This window comes from Python bivittatus, unplaced genomic scaffold (assembly GCF_059951505.1).
Source record: "Python bivittatus isolate LINGU-HERP-01145 unplaced genomic scaffold, Pbiv_v1 ctg000330_np1212, whole genome shotgun sequence".
NCBI classification, from domain to species: Eukaryota; Metazoa; Chordata; class Lepidosauria; order Squamata; family Pythonidae; genus Python; species Python bivittatus.
The window spans coordinates 41,116,602-41,136,411 of record NW_028277058.1 but is presented as its reverse complement, the minus strand read 5'-3'; the positions used below and the strand labels follow the sequence as shown (position 1 = coordinate 41,136,411).

The window sequence follows — 19,810 nt, the reverse complement described above, 5'->3', positions numbered from 1 at the left end:
TTCTTCAACATGACAATGTTAGGCTTCACACCCTATGGACCAGCCGAAAAGAAATTACGAAGTTGAATCTCACCATCTTACCCCCCTCTGCCATACAGATTTGGCGTTATGTGACTTCCAGCTTTTCCCAAAATTGAAGGAATACCTTTGTGGGCATCTGTCTGACTGAAATTGTCAGAACCTGGTTGAAGAGACAAAATATGGAGTTCTTTCATGATGTCTTTAAGAAGCTTGTCCATCATTGGCAGAAGTATGTAATGAATGGTGGTGATTATGCGAAGAAGGAAATACAGCTAACAAAAGAGCTTATTTCAAGGATTATTTTCCTGTTTCATTTATTAAAATACCCTTATTTAAACTAAAGAGATGGAGGGGCAGGCATTAATTCTCATTCAACCCTCATAATAAAGAGCCATCCATTAGCTCAGCTGAGAAACCAACTATTTTCCAATCTAATTCTCTTTGAGCTGTTTCCATTCAGGATAGACAATAAAACACTATCAACAACTTCTAAGATGCCTTTCAGCCATTTCAGCTCTGCAGCTGAATGGCACTTGACTGTTCTAAGATCTCTGTTGTGAGTATTCTTGTTTTTCCTTTTCCCACCCCCTTCTTTTTTTCACTTGGTGTTGCAGCTTTCAAGAGCAAATATCCGCATGGCAGTATTTTAAACTGTAAACTGCTGTGAAGTTGAGAAATATTAATGTTTGAATAGATAAAATATAGCCATTAGGACCAGCAGTTACTGGTTTCCTTCTCCTGCGTGTATTTATCAAAGCTCCCTCTAACATTCCTCATCATCCCTGCTACATCCGTGCCTCTAGTCTCTACTTGTCCTTCCTGTTCCTCTTTTGTAACTGTCAACAGAAATCCTGCTTGTAGCCCCAACTGCCACATACAGAGAATACAGAGAATACAGATTATTCCCTATATGGAACTGAATCCCTTGGTAGGACCCCGCCTCCAACCAGGAATTTTTTTTTTTGGGTAGCCTCTCCCCTTTTCGTGAAAAATGAGGTAGTGCGGGGCTCCGATTGGTCCGGGAGGCGGCACCCCAAAAGCCATGTGGGCGCGCTCAGGGCTATAACTCCCTGCGACCGCCGAGAGCGCAGAGGCGCGCACGAGAGTTGCTGGGGGCATCAAACTCGCAGAGGGGAGACTCGAGCCTGCACTTTAATAGCAACGAACTGCGCAAAAAGTCCTGCCACGTTCAGCTCGCCTCGCCGAAAAGTGGAAGGAGAACCGAAACTACAACTTTTCTTTCTTTCAAAAAGCATCCTTCTCTACTTCTTAAAAATTCTCCACGTGGGTGGAGACCAACGAGTAGGGGAGTAGTACTATCAGCATTCGCGAGACGGCATGTCAGGGTGGGTGCTGAGCGTTTTCTTGCTGCTCTGCAGCTGGAGCCTGACTGAGTTGCTGGTCGAAGCTTGTACCTGCGTCCCAGTTCATCCCCAGGATGCGTTCTGTAACTCTGACATTGGTGAGTGTGGCGTTCCCCTCCGTCCTCGGCAGCGTGTCGGTGCCAGAGTGTCCCTGATTGTCAGACTTTCGAGAGCCGTGTGTTCTCGTTGGAAGCACAGGCATGAGTTTGTCGGCGGGTTACACTTACACTCCGAAGGGCTAATTTTAAGTATTGAGTGGAAACGACTGGCAAAATAAGCCGTGCTCTGGGGTTGCTTTGCAAAATAGTTAGCAACCAGCCTTACAAGTTCGAGTTACTCGAACTCATTTCTGTTCTCCTGCACGTATATGAATGGCACTCCTACTTTGTCCCAGTGGCATTATGGTTAAAGATAGCTGGAAAGTTCTGTAACACAGCATGCTAACTGTCAGGTTAGGGGAGATTTTCTGGAAAAAAAACTAGAAAATGTGAGTTTTAACACAGCTACAGCCCTATAATGTCTGTACTTGGAAGCTTGTCTGTTTTCAGCAGATATGACTTCTAAATAGTGTTGCATAGGTTTGCAGGCTTTAAAGATGTAATTTACAAGATAAAGTTATATGCTAATATTACTGCTCCACCCAGTGTATTTACCTGCAGGTTACAGATTAAATATGGGAAAGAATCTGAAATTTAGTCAAGTATGATTCCTCTATATACTGTATATGTCTAGCGGGTTTGTATGTGTAAATACATCTAATGATGATTTTTTTTCCTGCATGGTTACTACATACACAGCTAGCATGGTGTAGTGGTTAAGTGTTAGACTAAGACTGGGGAGATCCAGCTTCAGGTAGAAGCTCACCAGGTGACTGGTTCAGTTGCTCTTTTTCAGCCCAAGCTACTTCACAGGATTTTTCTGTGGAAAAACATGAGAGAATGCTATACTACCTTGAAGCTCTTCTACAAAAGGCAGGATATAAATCTAACAGATACATAATTTTTTAAGTCTGTTATGGTCACTTTCAAGATCATTCTGAGCACCTGACTCATCTGTTGATCTCCCTTCTCACCTGAAAAGGATTTCATATTATTAACTTGCATTATGTTATTGTTACTCAGGGGTCTCAGTTGAAAGTTTTTGTCAACCCATTAGTTTAACCTTTAGTTTGATGGTTGCCTGTGAGGTATATAATACTGCAAATAATTTGTTAGTCATTACCTTCTAGGAGCATTTGCAAACTACAAAGTTTCCATTCCCTAGTTTCTCACAAAGCACTTTGAAGCTAACCTGATGACTTCTGTGGCCCTAAAAATGTTGAGACTGTAGAGAACACAATGAGTCAGTGTTTTCTCCAGCTGACCAATAGAACAATACACAGATGTCAGTCATTTTCCTGAGTAATTGGCAGACCTGGAAGAATCCCCTGACTCCGCCCTACAGGAAGTAAAAGACATTGCCAACAGGTTTCTTCCATTCATGTTTTCAGTACATGTTGTATACATTTGCCTTATTGTTTTCCAAAAATTAAAATCTAAGCAGTTGCTACCAAGATTCCTGACTGCAATGTTGCCATTCCTCCTGTGATGTGATGGGGAGATAACATATCAGAATGTTTGCAACTAGGACTTTCCCAGTAGTTGGGGAATCATAGTTGTCTGTTGCCATGGTAGCTAGCACGGGGGAGAGAGGAAGATGCATTCTAAACAATGCCAGTGGAGAGACACGAGAAACATGAAACATGGCGATGCTTGGGTCCCAGGAATAACGGTAAGGCCAGTAGGACTGTCCACAAGCTCTACAGAGTCATGGTATTGCAAAGAGCATAGCAGCTTTGCTTCAGTTTCTAATCAACAGCAGCATTGGTAGGAAAAAAAATCCAATGTTTTGCTTTCAAAACTGTTAATTGTAAAATAGTTCTGCAGCTGGTTCCAAACTAGAACAAAATCCTTGTGTAAAGGTTCATCAAATGACAGTCTTTATAAAGAGGTTGAAAGAACACCGTTTCCTAATCTCAAAGTTGTGTTAGTTTCATACTGATGTATAAAATACTCCCAGAATATTCTGGGATCCAGCCATCTCTGTTTGTTCCCATGCTAGTGAAATCTTTGTAAGCTTAAACCATAAACCACATGGGACGTAAATTGCATGCATGGCATGGTGAACGCGCTACAGGAGAAAGCATAGGGGTAGAATCATTTAAATGGACTTAGACTATGAATAAAGCAAGCATGATGGTAGGAGTTTTCAGGTAAACAAAGTTTTTACCCCAAAATAAAATATAAAATCAAAACTATGCTATAGACTAGAAGTCTCTGACACACCCATAGATTAGAGGTAGCCCTTCTTTTCAATATGCTGCCTGTGTGGATGTATTTTATGGATATTTGCATTACTAACCTGAGTACTTTGTATGTGTGGCATTTGTTAACTTTGGTTTCCAAAATAGTCACTCAATAACTCCCATGGAAAGGTTTGTTTGTTTCTAAATTGAGACTTAGACTCTAGACAAGGACCCTGTTCAAGTCTAGTTTAGGTACTCTGTCACCTGCGGAAAACCAATAAAATCTTATATATTGAATTAGTTCTGAGAGTTGCAGTTTTACTTGAGTTAATATTAGACTAGAACATTCTGTCAACGGTGTTATATCAGAGAATGCACAAAGGTAACTGGGGCAGTTCAAAGTCCTCTAAAAGACTTATTACTGATGCTTTATTTGTTCTGTAGGAGTAGGCATGTCAATTCTGAGTCCACTGCCAAAAGGCATCTGGCCTTTTCTTGAAAACATGAATCCCAATTTGTCTGTGTCTGTACCAGAAAATTTCCCACGTGCCCCTAATTTGCTGTGATATGTGACAGTGTATGATCTTTTTAGCTCTAAGTGCTATGGCTATGAATCCCCCACAAGGAACAAGATAGAGCTATATGGAAGAGAAAAATAAAAATATAAGAAAGGAAATAATGTAAGTGGAAGTGTCCATGGGGGAATCAAATGATAAAAGCAAAATCGCACCTGTGTGATGCAAGCTCTGCCCCTTTTGCATGTGCATTGTGACATTGCACATATATATGAAAGGGGCAGAGCTAGTGTCATGTTGGCATGACACTGCTTTCATTATTTTGATAACAGTGCTGAATCCTGTGGATTTCTCTGAATATAAGGGGAAATGGCTTGAAAGTAACTGATGGCATAACTCTGCTTCTGGACTTGCACTGTTTGTCTTAGTCTTGAAGATACAACAATTTCCATCTAGATTGATATGGAATCCCTAAGGCAGTGTTGTCCAAACTTGGCCATTTTAAGATGAGTGGACTTCAACTCCCAGAATTCCCCAGCCAGCATGGCTGGCTGGGTAATTCTGGGAGTTGAAGTCCACTCATCTTAAAGTGGCCAAGTTTGGACAACACTGCCCTAAGGGAATCGCAACCCTTGATTGTTTGTGGCAAAGCATGTACCTTCTTTGAATAAACTCTTTGCAAGTGCTCCAACTATCTCTTTGAAGTATGGAGAGTCTCCTAATTTATGGTTGCCTGCCCCTGAAAAACTAGTATTCCCATCCTGTTCCCCCCCCCCCCATACTGTACTAAAATGTTAATCTGATTTTTCTGTGGTCAATGTTTGCTACACATACAGAGGTAAATTTAACTTGTTGAATAAGCCACCATACCCTTACTCATGCATTTGTATTAATACAAAACCGAACAAATCACATTATGATATATATGTGAATCCAGTTTCTAAACTGAAATTGAAACACCTTGTATCTAGCATGAATGCACAGGAATACTAAGGCATGTAGCTATCTCTTTCACATACTAAATTGGTGTAATATAGTTCAATTCTATCTAGGATTATTTTATAGAACTTTAACTGAAAGAATAACCTTACGGCTTTTTCAACTGACAAAAGGGAGATGATTGCATATAGCACGCATATATTCGTAGTGACCTCTACATGATTTTAAATTTACTGCATTAAGCAAAGCAAGAAAAGAATTGTATCCAGAGACAGTAACAAATCATCTTAATCACCTGATGTTATCATCACTTCTGTGCTGTTAATAATGTAAGCCAGGGCTACGCAATCTTTTTTTACATGGGTGCAGAGCCTTTGCGACCTTGAGATATCCCTGGTTTTGAGGGACAGTTTGAAGCATAGTGCTGTGTGTGACCCAGGCCATTTGTTTTAGCCAAAAACAAAACAAAAAGGCTAAAAATTGCACTGCTGAAAATTGACTATTTTGCTGCCAAATTTTGGTGTTGTGAACTGGAGGCACTGGGAAGACTGCAGAATGTGTCTAGAGTTGTATTCAGCCTGTGGATTACCACTTTAGTGTCAGTAAATCAACAGGTGGATTTCTGTTAACTTGGTGCCACGCTTTTCACTATTCTTCATTTTATTTTGAAATACCAGTTTCAGAATCATATTTACCAATGGAATTAGGGGTAAAATTGGAGCTTAATGTAGCCTTCGGGGAACAGTGTATGAAGCAACATCAGAATCTCTAATAAGTGTTTATTTTTGATCCTTCGTTTTGTGGAACACAAAGTTGTGAAAGCAAGGTCTTCCGTAAGCCACCAGCCCTGCCAGCACCTCTTTAGTAAACACTGCCATTCTTTCCTAGAATCAAAAGGGGAAGAAGCTGATCCAAATTTCTAGCTGATGAAGAGTTAAATGTTTCCATGGAGACTTGTTGCAGTTTGGTACTTTATTTAAAGTAGACTAAACTGCATGCTGGTTTATAAAACAAGTAACTTTTTATAGCTCTTCAACTCTGACAAAATACAAGTCTTAAAGGGAGGAGTCTGTGCCCCAAGGGGTTGATGCTTGAGACAAGGTTGCCAGGACAGATCTATTCATAGTTCTCTTTGCAAGGAAATACAATGGCAAAATAGAAGCCTTGAAAAGGATTTGCTGCATTTTATTTTAAAGGAAATGCCGATATGGTTTCAGAAGGAATGGAAAGAAATGCCTGAACTTGAAAGAAAATGTTTGCTCCTGTTCGGCTACTAGCGTGCAGTCATTCATTTCTTTTTTTATTGTGTAGTCCTATCCTTGAATTAACAATGTCTAGGTAAAGATAGGATTCCTGCCAAATCTTTTATACTCAAGATAAGAGCTCGAAGATGAAAGTATGTTGTGCAAATGCATGACAGTCCAATCCTGTTTACACAGCCTCAGGTGGAGACATGGATGTCTATACCAATTGTTCCAAATCTGGCACTAACCTGGAGGACACTAGGTTAGTTACTGACAAGAAGGACCCTTAGAATAAGAAGATGAAGGCTTATTCTGCTAGCCCTCGTAATCACAGCTGTGATAGCAACAGTATTATCGTAAGGAGATAACACGCCATTTTCTCAACTGAGAACCAATGACAGCTGATGCCCAATCAAGTCCTGTTTCTCCCATGCCATGACACAGAGTGATTTTAAACTGCCATCTAAAATTGCTCTGTTCACACATTCTGCTAAACCATAGTATGGTTTGTTTAGTTTTGGCTTAGAAGGTTATATGAATCCAGCCATGTTTTCTGGCAGAGCAAACTCAACAAATGGTGATTTATTCAGTCAGATAAGGTTTAGTAAACCATAGCTTAGCTTGAAGTGTGACTCCTATTCAATATATTGGTCAAATTGCTGTAAAGAAAGTTGTCCCTAGCTCCTTCCAGTTTATACCTTCATTGGGCTACATGGATTGCAAAGGGTTTTATTGTCTAGTTGCAAACTGCTAAGCTGAAGTCCCAAATTCTACTTCCTCCTCTCTGGTGGACTTTTTAATTTGGCACATGTAGTTTATTTTAGGGTGCATATTGGTTAATTCTGCTTCCCTGTGGAACTATAAACTCCCTAAACTATAAAATCCGTCATTAGGAGTAAGGAGATTTTGCTGAGGGCTAATTCTTCTGTGCTTATATTGTATTCATTTACTCTGCAGTCACCTGAGTGAGCAGCTGCATCATATGAATTGGCTGAACGCAAACCCCTTGAGGTCTTAGTAACAATGCAGCTCCACTGACCCAAGAAGTGGGGTTCCCACTAGGCTAGCCAAGTTTTAGAGACTCTAGGAAGGGAAAGTTGAAGCTTGAAGGATAACTGCAGTTTTATAAGGTATTTATTCAGAAGTTCCACTGGGTACAGGAGGGATTGTTCCCAAGTAAGTATGTTTAGAATTGTTACCTTATATATCCCTCAAGAAGGTAGGAACTGCCTACTTTCAAGGGGAGAGTGATCCAAAACACCAGCATCACAACAAAGAAACAATGCCTGTTGGCCTCCATCTACCTTACATCAGAAAGGTAGAGAATTACTAACAATTTCTTTGGGAACTTTGCAGTTGGTGGGGCAAAATTGGGTGGAAGAGAAGACTTGGAGATACCTTGGTGCCTCTAAAGGTAAAAAACAGCATTTTAGTAGGCAGCCAGGATAGAACCCAGGGCACTGATGTCACATGCTCATGTTGGCATATAACTTGCCAACAACTGGGCTGCTGTGTTCTGCACTAACTGAAGTTACTGGATGGTCTTCAGAGGCATAGTGCATTGTAGTTGTAACTGGTAGCTCAGCTGAAACTGGAAAATGGCTCCTCTGGCTCCTTCTTATGGGCTTAGGACACTCAAGTCATAAACTTGCTCCTTCAGAGGCAGTGCCAGCCATAAAAGAAGCAACTGGAAATGTCAGGAACTCACAAAAGACACTCATTAACTCAGTTTTGTTAGAATTCAGTTTAAACCTTTTTCATTTCATCTAGACCCTCAAGCCATCAGATAATGGGTTAAAAGGTTGGCAGCATCTCTGGTGTTCACAGTAGCAATGTACATTTAGGTATTATCAACATACTGTATTACTGATACTTAAGTGCAATCTGTTGGATAACTTCTCCCAGCAGTTTCATGTAGATATTACAAAGCAGAGGGGAGAGGACCAAGGTCTATTGTACCCCACAAAGGAAGAACTGCCTAGCTTACCTCCCTCCCCCACTGTCACCAACTGGAATCAATCACTGAGGAAAAAGAAGAACAGTTACAAATCAGTGCCTCCAATCTCCAACCCCTGCAGAAAGATATCATGATCAGTGATACGGAAAGGCACTGAGGGGACCAGGAAGGGCTCTTCTCCCCCATTCAGATCACAACAAAGGCCATGAATCAAAGTTCTGGCTTGGTCCCATGCCCATGCCTGAACCTGATGGAAAAGGCTCCAGATAATCCAATTCAGCTCTGTTGCTGAACACCAATCATAATCTAAATAGCCTTCCCCCAAAAGAAGTTAGAGACAAGAGGATAGTTATCAAAGAGAGACAGGTCTATGGAGAAACTCTTGAGGAGGAGGTGCACTCCTCCTTCAAGGCTCCTGGCAGTACCCCCTCCCATAATGTGTCATTGACCACCTTCCAGATCCAATCTATCACTCTTCCTAACCCCCTCAGGAGTCAGGAGGAGCAGGGATCAAGCCTGTAGGTGAGCAGGGACAGGCAGCGATTCCCAACTTTTTTGGACCAACTTGTCATGAATGCTCATAAAATAACTGCCATGAGACAACTTGTGCACTTATCAAATGACTGCCATGGATGGGCATGGCCAGTCAAAATATTCTTTCATCAAAATGCTATCCTTCTGAATCCCAGTGACACCTACTGCCAACTCCCAGGTTAACTCTCTCTATTTTCTGGGTAGGTGGATTTATTTTAAAAACAAAACACTGAGTTATAACTATACCCCATTTTTATTTACTAAGTATGCTCAAGTGGGAATCCTTTGAATCCGAGAATCCTTTGAAAGAAAGATGATGCTAAAATCTAGTGCTATGCCTTGAAGTATGCCAACTTACCATTTAATTTTGTTAAAATAAGAATAATCTTTTTAAATAATGAAAAAAAATCAGGTGAGTCAGGGTGGCTCATCAGTGGAGGTGAATTGTGTCACATTTGTGATTATACTGACAAGTATTATGGAAGAAGGGCTATAAAACTGCATCTTTCTTTACTGCATTACTGCATCTTACACTTTCTTTACTGCATTACACTTTCTTTTACACTTTTACTGCATTATACTTTCTTTACTGCATTACTGCATCTTTCTGAAAAAGCCCAACTTTTTTTCAGTGCAAGGCTGATAAGAAAAGGTGCTACTGCTTTAAGAATTGCACTAACTTTAAAGAGCGGATCCCTTAAAGCAGTAGCTTCAAGCCTGAAGAAACTCAGGCTACCTTAATGTATAGCGAGACAAGGTCTGAAGCACCTTTGAATGATTGTTGAAATGTGTGTAACACTACAAGTTAACCTGGTTGGAATCCTAATATATAGATTTACTAAATGTACAGCTTAGGACAGGGTTCCTCAACCTCAGCAACTTTAAGATGGGTGGACTTCAACTCCCAGAATTCCCCAGTCAGCCATGCTGGCTAGGGAATTCTGGGAGTTGAAGTCCACCCATCTTAAAGTTGCTAAGTGAGGGACCCTGGCTTAGGACACTGATATGTCTTTATTTAGTAGTGCTGTGCTATAATACTATGTATGCTTACATGGAAATAAGTCTCAATGAGACTGACTTCTGGTTAAGCATGAGTAGGAACAGACTGCAGGTTGCAAGTTGGAAGAATGGGACAAGATCTCTGAACAAAAAAGGAGGACACAGCCAAGGAAACTTCTTTGAAGGTAACTGATTCCCTCTTACAAACAAAATATATTTTCTTCCCTTTTGTTTTCCTGCATAGAATTATACTGACAAATGCAATGTCTTTCTTTTACAAAACTTCGATCTTCATTGTGTTTATGATATTTTTATAACGGGAAGCTAGGATTCTTCAGAAAGCAAAATATACATCTGGAAAGTCCCTTCCTTGTTCTCTTTCTGGTAAATTATAATAAATACTAACCATTTTGCCTGTGACTAAAAACTCAATTATGTATAGGGGGAAAAAGTCCTGGAGTGATGCCTTTCTCTGTTTAGTGACAATCCTTTCCCAAGTCTTTTTTGACTAAAATGTTTTAATAGATTCATGAGCATATGTCTCATGTTATGCAAGGAATTTGCTGATGTAATGGGTGGATGCTATTGTCCTTTGATAAAGTGTTTGTGTCAAAGAAATAAAATTTTTATGGACAAATCTCAACACATCTGCATGAAACTGTTGCATAAAGCAGATGCTTCCTCCTCCATATTACTTGCTAACATTGAATTCCATCCATCCTCTGTGCTTGCTATGAAAGAGTTAATGATAATAATAGTATATCAAGACTGTTTCCAATCATAGGTGCACATCTTGAGACAATTTGAAGTTCTTTGCCTCCAGAATGGATTTTTTTTATTACAGATGAAATATTATTGAAATCTTCATTAGCTTAATTAATGAACCAATCTCTTAGGCTCCATTTCAGATCACATCAATAAGTAATATCTTCAGACATGTTATGAGAGATACCTTGGCCAGGCTTTATTTTAAAGCAGAATATGCTGGGAAAAAGCAGGGAATAGTGTAGCAGCTATGAAAAATAACTGAGTGACAGAGGCAAAGGCTAGCTTAAGGATTTTGGTGGCTTATGAAATTTGGCCATTTCTCACAAGTTTTTTCTGACAGATCTCTTATCATTGATATCTTTGTCAGTGTTTTTCCTAAAATGTGATGCCTAGAGCAGGATGCAACATTCTAGGTGCAATACAATTAATGCAGGATAATGAGGAACTATGATTCTTCCAATCTGATACTGTACTTCTGTGGATGGAACCTAATACTACATTTTTTTCAGTTGCGTCACACTATTGGCATGTACATGTTTGTTATCCATCAAGACCCTTTTCTCATGTACTGCTGCCCAATATGGTGCTCCCCATCATATACCCATGGGTTTAATTTTTCATGCTCAAATGTAGAGCTTTGCTTCATTTTTATCTTGCTAATTTACAGCTCCTCAATATTCTCCTGAATCTTGATATGGGCCTCTAATGTGTTTGTAACCTCTCCCATCTTTGTGTTATCTGCAGATTTGATACAGGTAGTTGTCATTTAGCAACCACAGTTGGGACCCGTAACTGGGTCGTTAAGCAAAGTGGTCACTAGTGAAACTGCCACTGTGCTTATGATCTTACTTCAGCTTTCCTTTGCTTTATAGACCTGCGAAGATCATAAATGTGAGGATTGGTTTTAAAGTTATTTTTTTCATCACCGGTGTAACTGCAAATGGTTGCTAAATGAGGCAATTGCTAAACAAGGACTGCCTGTAATCATATTTTCTAAGCCCACAGCCAAGTCATTTATAAATATGTTGAACAGCAGAGGGCCTAGAATGGAGCTCTGCACTCTTTCCAGCTCAACACTTCTTTATAACTTCAATGCAGAGCCATTGGCACACACATATTGGGTACATGTGTTCAACTAGCTGGGTATCCTTCCAGTGGTAGCAGTCCAGTTTGCTTTTTGTCATCTTCTCTATTTGGATCTCATAGAAGGTCTTGTTGAATGCATTGCTAAAGTCAGGGTATATTATGTCATGTTTCTGTGGTTGCTCTATCAAAAAGAAATCAGGTTGGTTTGGCATGATATTTTCTTGATAACCCCATCCTGGCTCATGACAAGCTCTGGGTTCTTTTCTAAATGCTTACAAACAAGGTGTTTAATAATCTGTTCCAGAGATTTGCCCAGTAACTATACTAAGTTGAGTAATCTGTAGTTACCTGCTTCTCTCCCCCCACCTTGAAGGTAGAAACAACATTTGACATTCTCCAATCCTTTTACACTACTCCCATCTTTCATGATTTTTCAAAGATCACAGAAAGGAATGCTCAGATTACATCTGCAAGCTCCTTTAAGACTCCCATATGCAATTGGTTTGGTTCATGGTAGCTAAGTGCTCCCTAATATTCATTTTATTTACCTTGAGTTGTCTCTTTGTGTCACTTTACTACTTATGTCCATTTGAACCCAGTTCCCCTTTGAGGAGAAGATAGAAGCAAGTGGCCTCATGCCTTCCTTTTTCTTTCTTGTACTGCAACCATAGTGCACCTCCTCCTTTTCCTTGCTTTTGGTTTCCTTTACGAGGCTAAGTTCTTTTTTGTGTTTTAGCCTTTCTGACTTTTTCCTACAGGTATTAGCTACATGCCTCTTTGAACTGTTAGCTCAGTTGAACAAGTGTAAGCTCCTCTGCCCCTTATTTTTTTCATGTAGTTTCTGTGACTAAGAGTAGGCTTGAACCTGGATGTTCCCAGCATAGTCTGACACCTTAACCACTATACCACGTTCATTCAATAGTGTCATGGAAGAGTATGTATATTATAATATTACATAATACAGTTCTATCAGATTGTTAGTACTGTATCTAATTAAAACTGCACCTGCATACTTCAGACCTGCTGAAGAAAGCAATAAGATTTCAGTATGAGCAGAGAAACAGATGTTTCAGTCTCGACTCTCAGAATTCTTGGCCCTGAACTGAGAAGAAATTGTCTTTCATTGTCAGCCCTATAAGGTAGACCAGGCTAGGAAACCAATGCCATATAGATCAGGACTACTTTTATTGTAAGAGCTATAGTAACAGAACCTTGCAAGTCTGAATGTGCTTCCCCCTTCCTTCACTTTATCTTTATGTGAACTAAGGAGGGGCTTGTCTGAAATATTTTCTCTAGTTATTTTCTTGTCCTAGGCTCAAGCCCTGCTTATCTGACTTGGTAGCAGCCCTTTGACAATGTATGTGTATGGTGTTACCAGAAAAACAGTCATCTTTTTTCTCTGCATCTTTCCCAACCAAATGCTAGAATCTGAATATACTTCAGCAGAATAGTATCACTTAAATGAACAAATATAAGGAATTTATAAATAAAATGGGAATAATATTTTGGATACCTATGTTCCAACATCAAATTTTCATTGGTACTTCCAGACAGAAGTGACTGATTTTATGAAGTGGTTCTATCCAGTGTTTATCTGACTTCTATCTGACATTCTCATTTGTTAGTGGCAACCTTATTCAGCCATAAAATTGGACTATATGCTTTTATATAATGTTCATGAAGAGTTTCCTACCTTACTGTAATAAAGTAGGTCAGTATTACTTTGTGTTGAGACATAATTCTTTATAAAGGCTACCCAGTGAGCTAACAGTGAACATAAGGTTTGTACCCAAGATTTCCTGGTCGCGGCTCAACTTCCCTCCTTGCAGCACATAGACATTATCCAGGCTGACTGGAGATTAGAAAAGAGTTAGCAAAAGAACAGCTGCATGACTGACTCTAGGCCAATATGGGAAAGCCAAAGCCTGTATGCAAAGGCCACACTCATACGGAGTCCCCAACATACTTTCCTACCAAGTCTCCCCCTCCCGCTTCTGCAAATGTTGCTGTATTTTGATTCTGGGAACAAGAGAGGTGTCCTTCTGAGCCAATGTGGAAAATAAGGGGAAAGGAACTGTGTATATCAAGGAAACAGTAATTGTGAAGAGGTGGTGTAAGAAGACTGGGGGAAGAGAAATAGGTAGCTGAGGCTGCACAAAATCCCTGATGTGAGCAAGAAATTCTGAAGGAAGGTAAGGACTGTTTAACCTGTAAGAACTTAAAGACATAGAAAAGGCCAAGGCCTTTTATTGGGGAAGTTTGAAACATCATACACTGTTTTATAAAGCTTTTATCCAACCTGTTGTTCATCCAGTAATAGCCAAAAGAACCCCCAGTGTGAAAGATTTGGGGGGGATACCTAGAGATCCCCTTTCTAGAGTAATGAAAGAATAGGATACTTGTACATTAGTGCATGGGAAACAACACTTGGATGATGCACAAAGAATGGGGATGAATGGTGTCCTTGCCACTTTAGACTCTGATCACATTCACTTGATTTGGTCCTAACTAACATTGATATTAAATTCTTAGCTCCTTTTCTTCAAAGAAATGCGGCCCTTGGCTTCTTAGGCCTAGACAGTCATTTTGGAGAGCTGTGAAAAACTGGCAGAACAAGTGAAATTAAATTAATGCAGAACAAGGAAACAACAGAAACTCCCCAGAAAAAGTTTGGGAGTAGGAACATAGATACTGCTTCATACTAAGACTCTTGGCCTATCTAGAACTATACTACATATTCTGTCTGGCCATTTGAGGAGATGTGAGAGCTTGGACATGAGATCATCTGCAAATACAGCAGATATCCTTTTCTCATGAAATTCAATTTTTTCTTAAAGCAAAATTTAGAAAAACAAAATGCTTGCTACAGCAATTTCTGATCATTTGCCTCATTAAGGCCTCCATTATTAAAAACTTACATTGTATTTTTAATGAGTTCATTATTGTTTTAATTGAAAAAGAACAATTTGAAAAAAGACAGCATGCAGAGTTTTACCCAGTTGTCTTACCTAAAGCTAAGTATGTGAAATTTTCTTGTCTACTTTCCTTTAAGACTTCAAAAGATTTGAGGAGAATGTTGAAACCAGAAACTTGATTTTTGTATCTTGATTCCACAGAGCAATTAATCAAGTATGTGGGACATCTGTCCCTTCCAGATGATATTGAACTACAGTTTCTAGTAGCCTAAGCCAGTATGGTCAACTTCTGGAAAGCACAGCTTCTCCAACCTTGATATGAATTTCTAATGGAGTAATTCACTTGTGTAAATAATAATAATAATAATAATAATAATAATAATAATATAAAAAATTTAAAGTCCAAACTCAGTGGCAGAAATACCATCAAGATGATTAACATATGGGCAGTTCCAATCATTAGATATACAGCTGGAATAGTGGACTCGGACTTAAGCTGAACTAAAAGCCCTGAATAGAAAGACCAGAAAAATAATGACAGTGAATCATCCCCATCATCTATGCAGCAGTGTTCAGACTCCGCTTACCAAGGAGCATAGGTGGGCATGGAATGTTACAAGTACACCCGACAGTTAAAGAAGAAAAAAGGGCATTGGAATAATATCTGAAGGACAGTGAAGAAGATGCACTGAAGCCAGTACACCATGAAGGCTTACTGTATACCAAAGAAGCCAAAATAGCTTATAAGAAGGAACAAATGAAGAACAGAAAAAAGACATGGCAAAGCAAAGACATGGCCAGTACACAAAAAAACTAGCAGGCAAAGCAGATAACAACAAGACGTGGCAATGGCTAAGAGCAGGAAAGTTGAAGAAAGAGACAGAGGGGCTAATTCTGGCTGCACAAGACCAAACCTTAAGAAATGCATACAAAGCCAGAATTGAGAAGACAGAAATAGACAGCAAATGCCGCCTCTGCAAAGAAGCTGAAGAAACAGTGGACCACCTAGTTAGCTGCTGCAAAAAGATCACACAGACTGACTACAAACAACAGCATGACAAAATAGCCACAACGGTGCATTGGAATATCTGCAAGAAACACCATTTGCCTGCAAGCAAGAACTGGTGGGACCACAAAACAGACAAAGTAATAGAAAACGAAGAAGCTAAAGTGCTCTGGGACTTCAGAATTCAAACAGAGCAGCACCTGCCACACAACACCCCAGACTTAACAATTGTTGATAAGAAAGACAAAAAAGTCTGGATAGTGCACACTGCAATACCTGGAGACAGCAGAATAGAAAAGAAAGAACTGGAGGAGATCACAAAATATAAAGACCTGCAAATAGAAGTAGAACGACTCTGACAAAAGAAAGCAAAGATAGTACCAATAGTTATAGGTGCCTTAGGTGCAATCCCAAAACATCTGGAGCGCCATCAGCACTGACAAACTCACCATCAGTAATTGTAAAAAGCAGCTTTACTTGGAACAGCTTACATCCTGCAACGATACCTTTAACACCATCAAACAACATCTGCCTATTCCAGGTCCTAGAGAAGGACTCGATAGGTAGATAGAAGTGCCAAGTCCAGTCTGAGCGTCTAGCTGACTGTGAAACCAACAAGAATAAGATATTAAATTTATATGTGTAGCTTCTAGTATTCCAATAGAGGAATGATTCTAGGTTTTCCAGTATTGATCAGTGTCTGGAGGTCACAAGCCTCGATAAATAAGTGGGTATGTGGAAGTGATGGATCTATTGGGATTGCTGGCAATTTACTATGGAAAAACTTTGGCCTATCCCCCTCTATTTGTGATGAACTACTTACTTGCTAACAACTTATTTCTATTAGAGACTTTTGGCTTAAAAAACTTTCTGATGATGTGTACATAGCATCCCACATTATTCTACTAGGTCTTGGGTCCCACCATCTCCTTAGGATTGCCAGGCTATAATGTTGGGATGGTTACTAAATCCACAGATATGTTTCTTTTATGCAATTCGTACAGACAGAAGAGTTTTCACATAATTTAGACTTGGCAGCCTTATCCTTAGTTCTCCACCCCCTATATCCCAAGCTTTTTATTCAAGCCATTATCTCATTCTCCTGCCTTCTCTCAGATTGCTGTATCACCCTAAATTAAATATCTGGTCATTTTTTTTTCTTACCATAATAAAGGGCCATGGGCTTTCTGGAGAGAGCATTACACAACATTAATGGCACAACAAAAATGCGGTGCCATGTTCCTTATATTTACCTCCCAAATCACTGTGAACTGCCCCTAGCAAATCTCAGATAACTGAATGAAGCTGATATGGAATGAAACATGGGCTTAACTACATGGAATATCATTATAACACTGAGGTTTCTGAGAACTAGAAGTATTTGTTTTCTGTCTGGGTATAGGACAAATGGAATCAATAAGCTGTAAAATCTCGGATAAGATTTGTGAATGTAACCAGTATGGCTGGTATCCTACTAATGTCATGTCTACTAGTGATTATATTATAAGAAAAGTTCTGGAAATAACATTTAAAAGCAATTAAATTAAGCTAAAAGCCTATTTTATACTGTGTTATTTCTCCTTGGAGATTCCAGGGTTCACATTACATGACACTAACTCTCAAAACAACACAATATTTTTCTCAGCCTGACTATTTTCTGCACTTGACATTTCTGCTGCTGACTGAACGAAGTCCTGCGGCATGTTCAGAAATAAGACAGAGCTCATGTCTTTTGAATTCTGTTGAAGCAAAATGAATGTTGAATGTGAATTGTCTAAATTCCTGATTTTATTTATACAAATCCTTTCTAGAGGGAAATAGGACCGGATGAATAAAACGAATTGAACAACACAGAGACAATTATATTATTATTTTTATTTGTATTACTAATTTGTACTACAAATGTGCAGCCCTACAGATGTATTGGATTACAGTTCCCATAATCCAGACCAAACAGATTTGGAACACTGGATTCAGAAAGGTGGTTGCAGCAATATATGAAACTGGAAATACTGATGCTGATCAAATGTCCCTGTGGTGTTCAGTGGAAGCAACATAGCTACACGTATCCCTCCTTAAATACAGTGTAGTCATTATATTCAGATAGATGCTATCCTATAGATGAACATGATGTTAACACTTCATCAGTTTTGTAGCCCTTGGCAGAACATGCTTTAAATTAAGCAAATAGAATTCAGCCTCACTGATTAAAAATATATATATATTTCCACTACTTTATTTGCTGTATATGTGGTTGGCTTCAATTCTGCTGACCTGTTTCATTGGGTGGTAAGTCTTCCAGCAGCTTATTTGCTTCAAAATTTTTTAATATGCTTATGTTCCAAAGGATATACAGTAAATCTAAATCTGGAACATGGATTATCACTTGGGTCTTATGGCTGGTAGTATTGTCTTTGCTTTTGTAACACTGGACCTGAGCTCTAGTTATGACTTTCTTTCATTTTTACAAACACTAATCTTACTCAAATAATTCTTTTAAGAAATTAAGTAGAAAGGAGAATTCCTTATTGCCTCTTCCCCAGGAAAATGCAACAGAAAAAAACACATTTTGGCTGAAAGTGGTGCAAACTTAATTGTGGGAAAACTAGGCTGAAAAGAATTAGCATGCTGTATTCATGACAGGAAAGTGGCCGAGATGTATTGGGTTGACTGCAAAAGGCAAAAACAACACCCACAACAATTCTCTAGATATTGGTGCAAATTAAAAATACAGCTCCAGATCTTTCTTAACTAAGTTATAAGGAATGCTCTGGAAATAAGTTAGGGATTTAGATCTTTTGTTGAGGCTTGAATTTTGATGATTTAGAGCATAATCTAGGGTATGTCTATTCGAAATTGGGTCTTACTGAGACTTACTTTGCACCAGATTGCCACTTCAGAATACACAGTAAAAAAAAGTCTATTGGCTACCATTTCTAATTCACCAACGTTTTGTTTGTTACTCCTATGAATAGTTGGAGTATGGCAGTGTTGTCCAAACTTGGCCACTTTAAGATGAGTGAACTTCAACTCCCAGAATTCCCCATGGCTGGCTGGGGAATTCTGGGAGTTGAAGTCCACTCATCTTAAAGTGGCCAAATTTGGACAACACTGGAGTATGGTGTAATCCCTAAAAGTTAACAACAAGGCACTGGCCCAGTTGTAACTATATGAGTTGTGTTTGTGGCCCCTAGCTTAGTATGTTTTATTATATTATCATTTTGTTTTGTATTTGATGTTTTTAACCCCTTGTTAGCCACCCATAGTTGTCTGACAAGTAGGTGGCTATCAAGATTAAACAAATGGATAGATATATCAATCTTAAGTGCCAATTCTACTCATATCTGATATTTGTGAGATGGAAGATAAGTATTTCTAAGGGTACGTTACCCCTTGTTCCATGGTCACCACCAGTATAATTGTGGGATGGTTAAGTAAACGAGCAGTTCTTCTCCCATTAAATATGTCCAAGTGGTACAGATATATGTGTGGGAATTCTCTTTAAAAATGGATCACACTCATCTAGTTTTAAATGGGAAAGTTGGGGGAGAGAAACTTTACTTATTCCTCACTGTTAATCAAATCCTTAGGAGAACAATAATTTCTCCCATGCTCGAAGAAGCTTGAGTAGACAAGTCTTCGGTCAAGGTTCAGTATACAGTGCACAAAACAAAATCTTGTGCATTCAAACATGGGCACAAACTTTTGAACAAAGAAGAACTTCATTTATACTTATATCAATCGCTTGTGGTTTCTCCACAGGAGAAGTAGTAGAATTAGCAGTATTTTAGAACTTTAATTCTGGATGTGAATAGATAGAAAGCTAGTCATATTGTTCCAACATAACCCATAATTATGTAAGTCATGACATTTCTTATAATTTTTAGTAAAATATTTGAGCTTAATATCTGCTACTTGTATTTATAATAGCATTATTTGCAAGAATAATTTGTCATTCTTTTATCCCAACTTCTTGATTTGCTCATAGGTTTATAATCTTGCAGTATCCAATCTGTTTCCTCCCTTTCCCTATCTTATACTGTTAGAATCAGGAAATAGGAAATTTAGAGCAGGACCTGAGAAGTAGGACAAGACCTGACACTTGTTGTTTGACAAGTATTTAGAATCTAAATGAAATGCCTTGAAGAACAGTCAGCAAAAGCCAGATGTGAACCTAT

At 39.0% G+C, this 19,810-nt stretch overlaps 1 protein-coding gene across 1 annotated transcript in view; it reads left to right on the top strand.

The window, feature by feature from the left end:
* The first annotated feature begins 1,101 nt into the window (after nt 1-1,101).
* Nucleotides 1,102-19,810, top strand: part of TIMP3 (TIMP metallopeptidase inhibitor 3) — a 40,007-nt gene continuing 21,298 nt past the window's right edge. Inside the window, exon 1 of the mRNA XM_007427865.4 lies at nt 1,102-1,483. Coding sequence (XP_007427927.1) covers nt 1,360-1,483 — 124 coding nt within the window. The 5' untranslated portion in view covers nt 1,102-1,359. The remainder of the gene's footprint in view (nt 1,484-19,810) is intronic.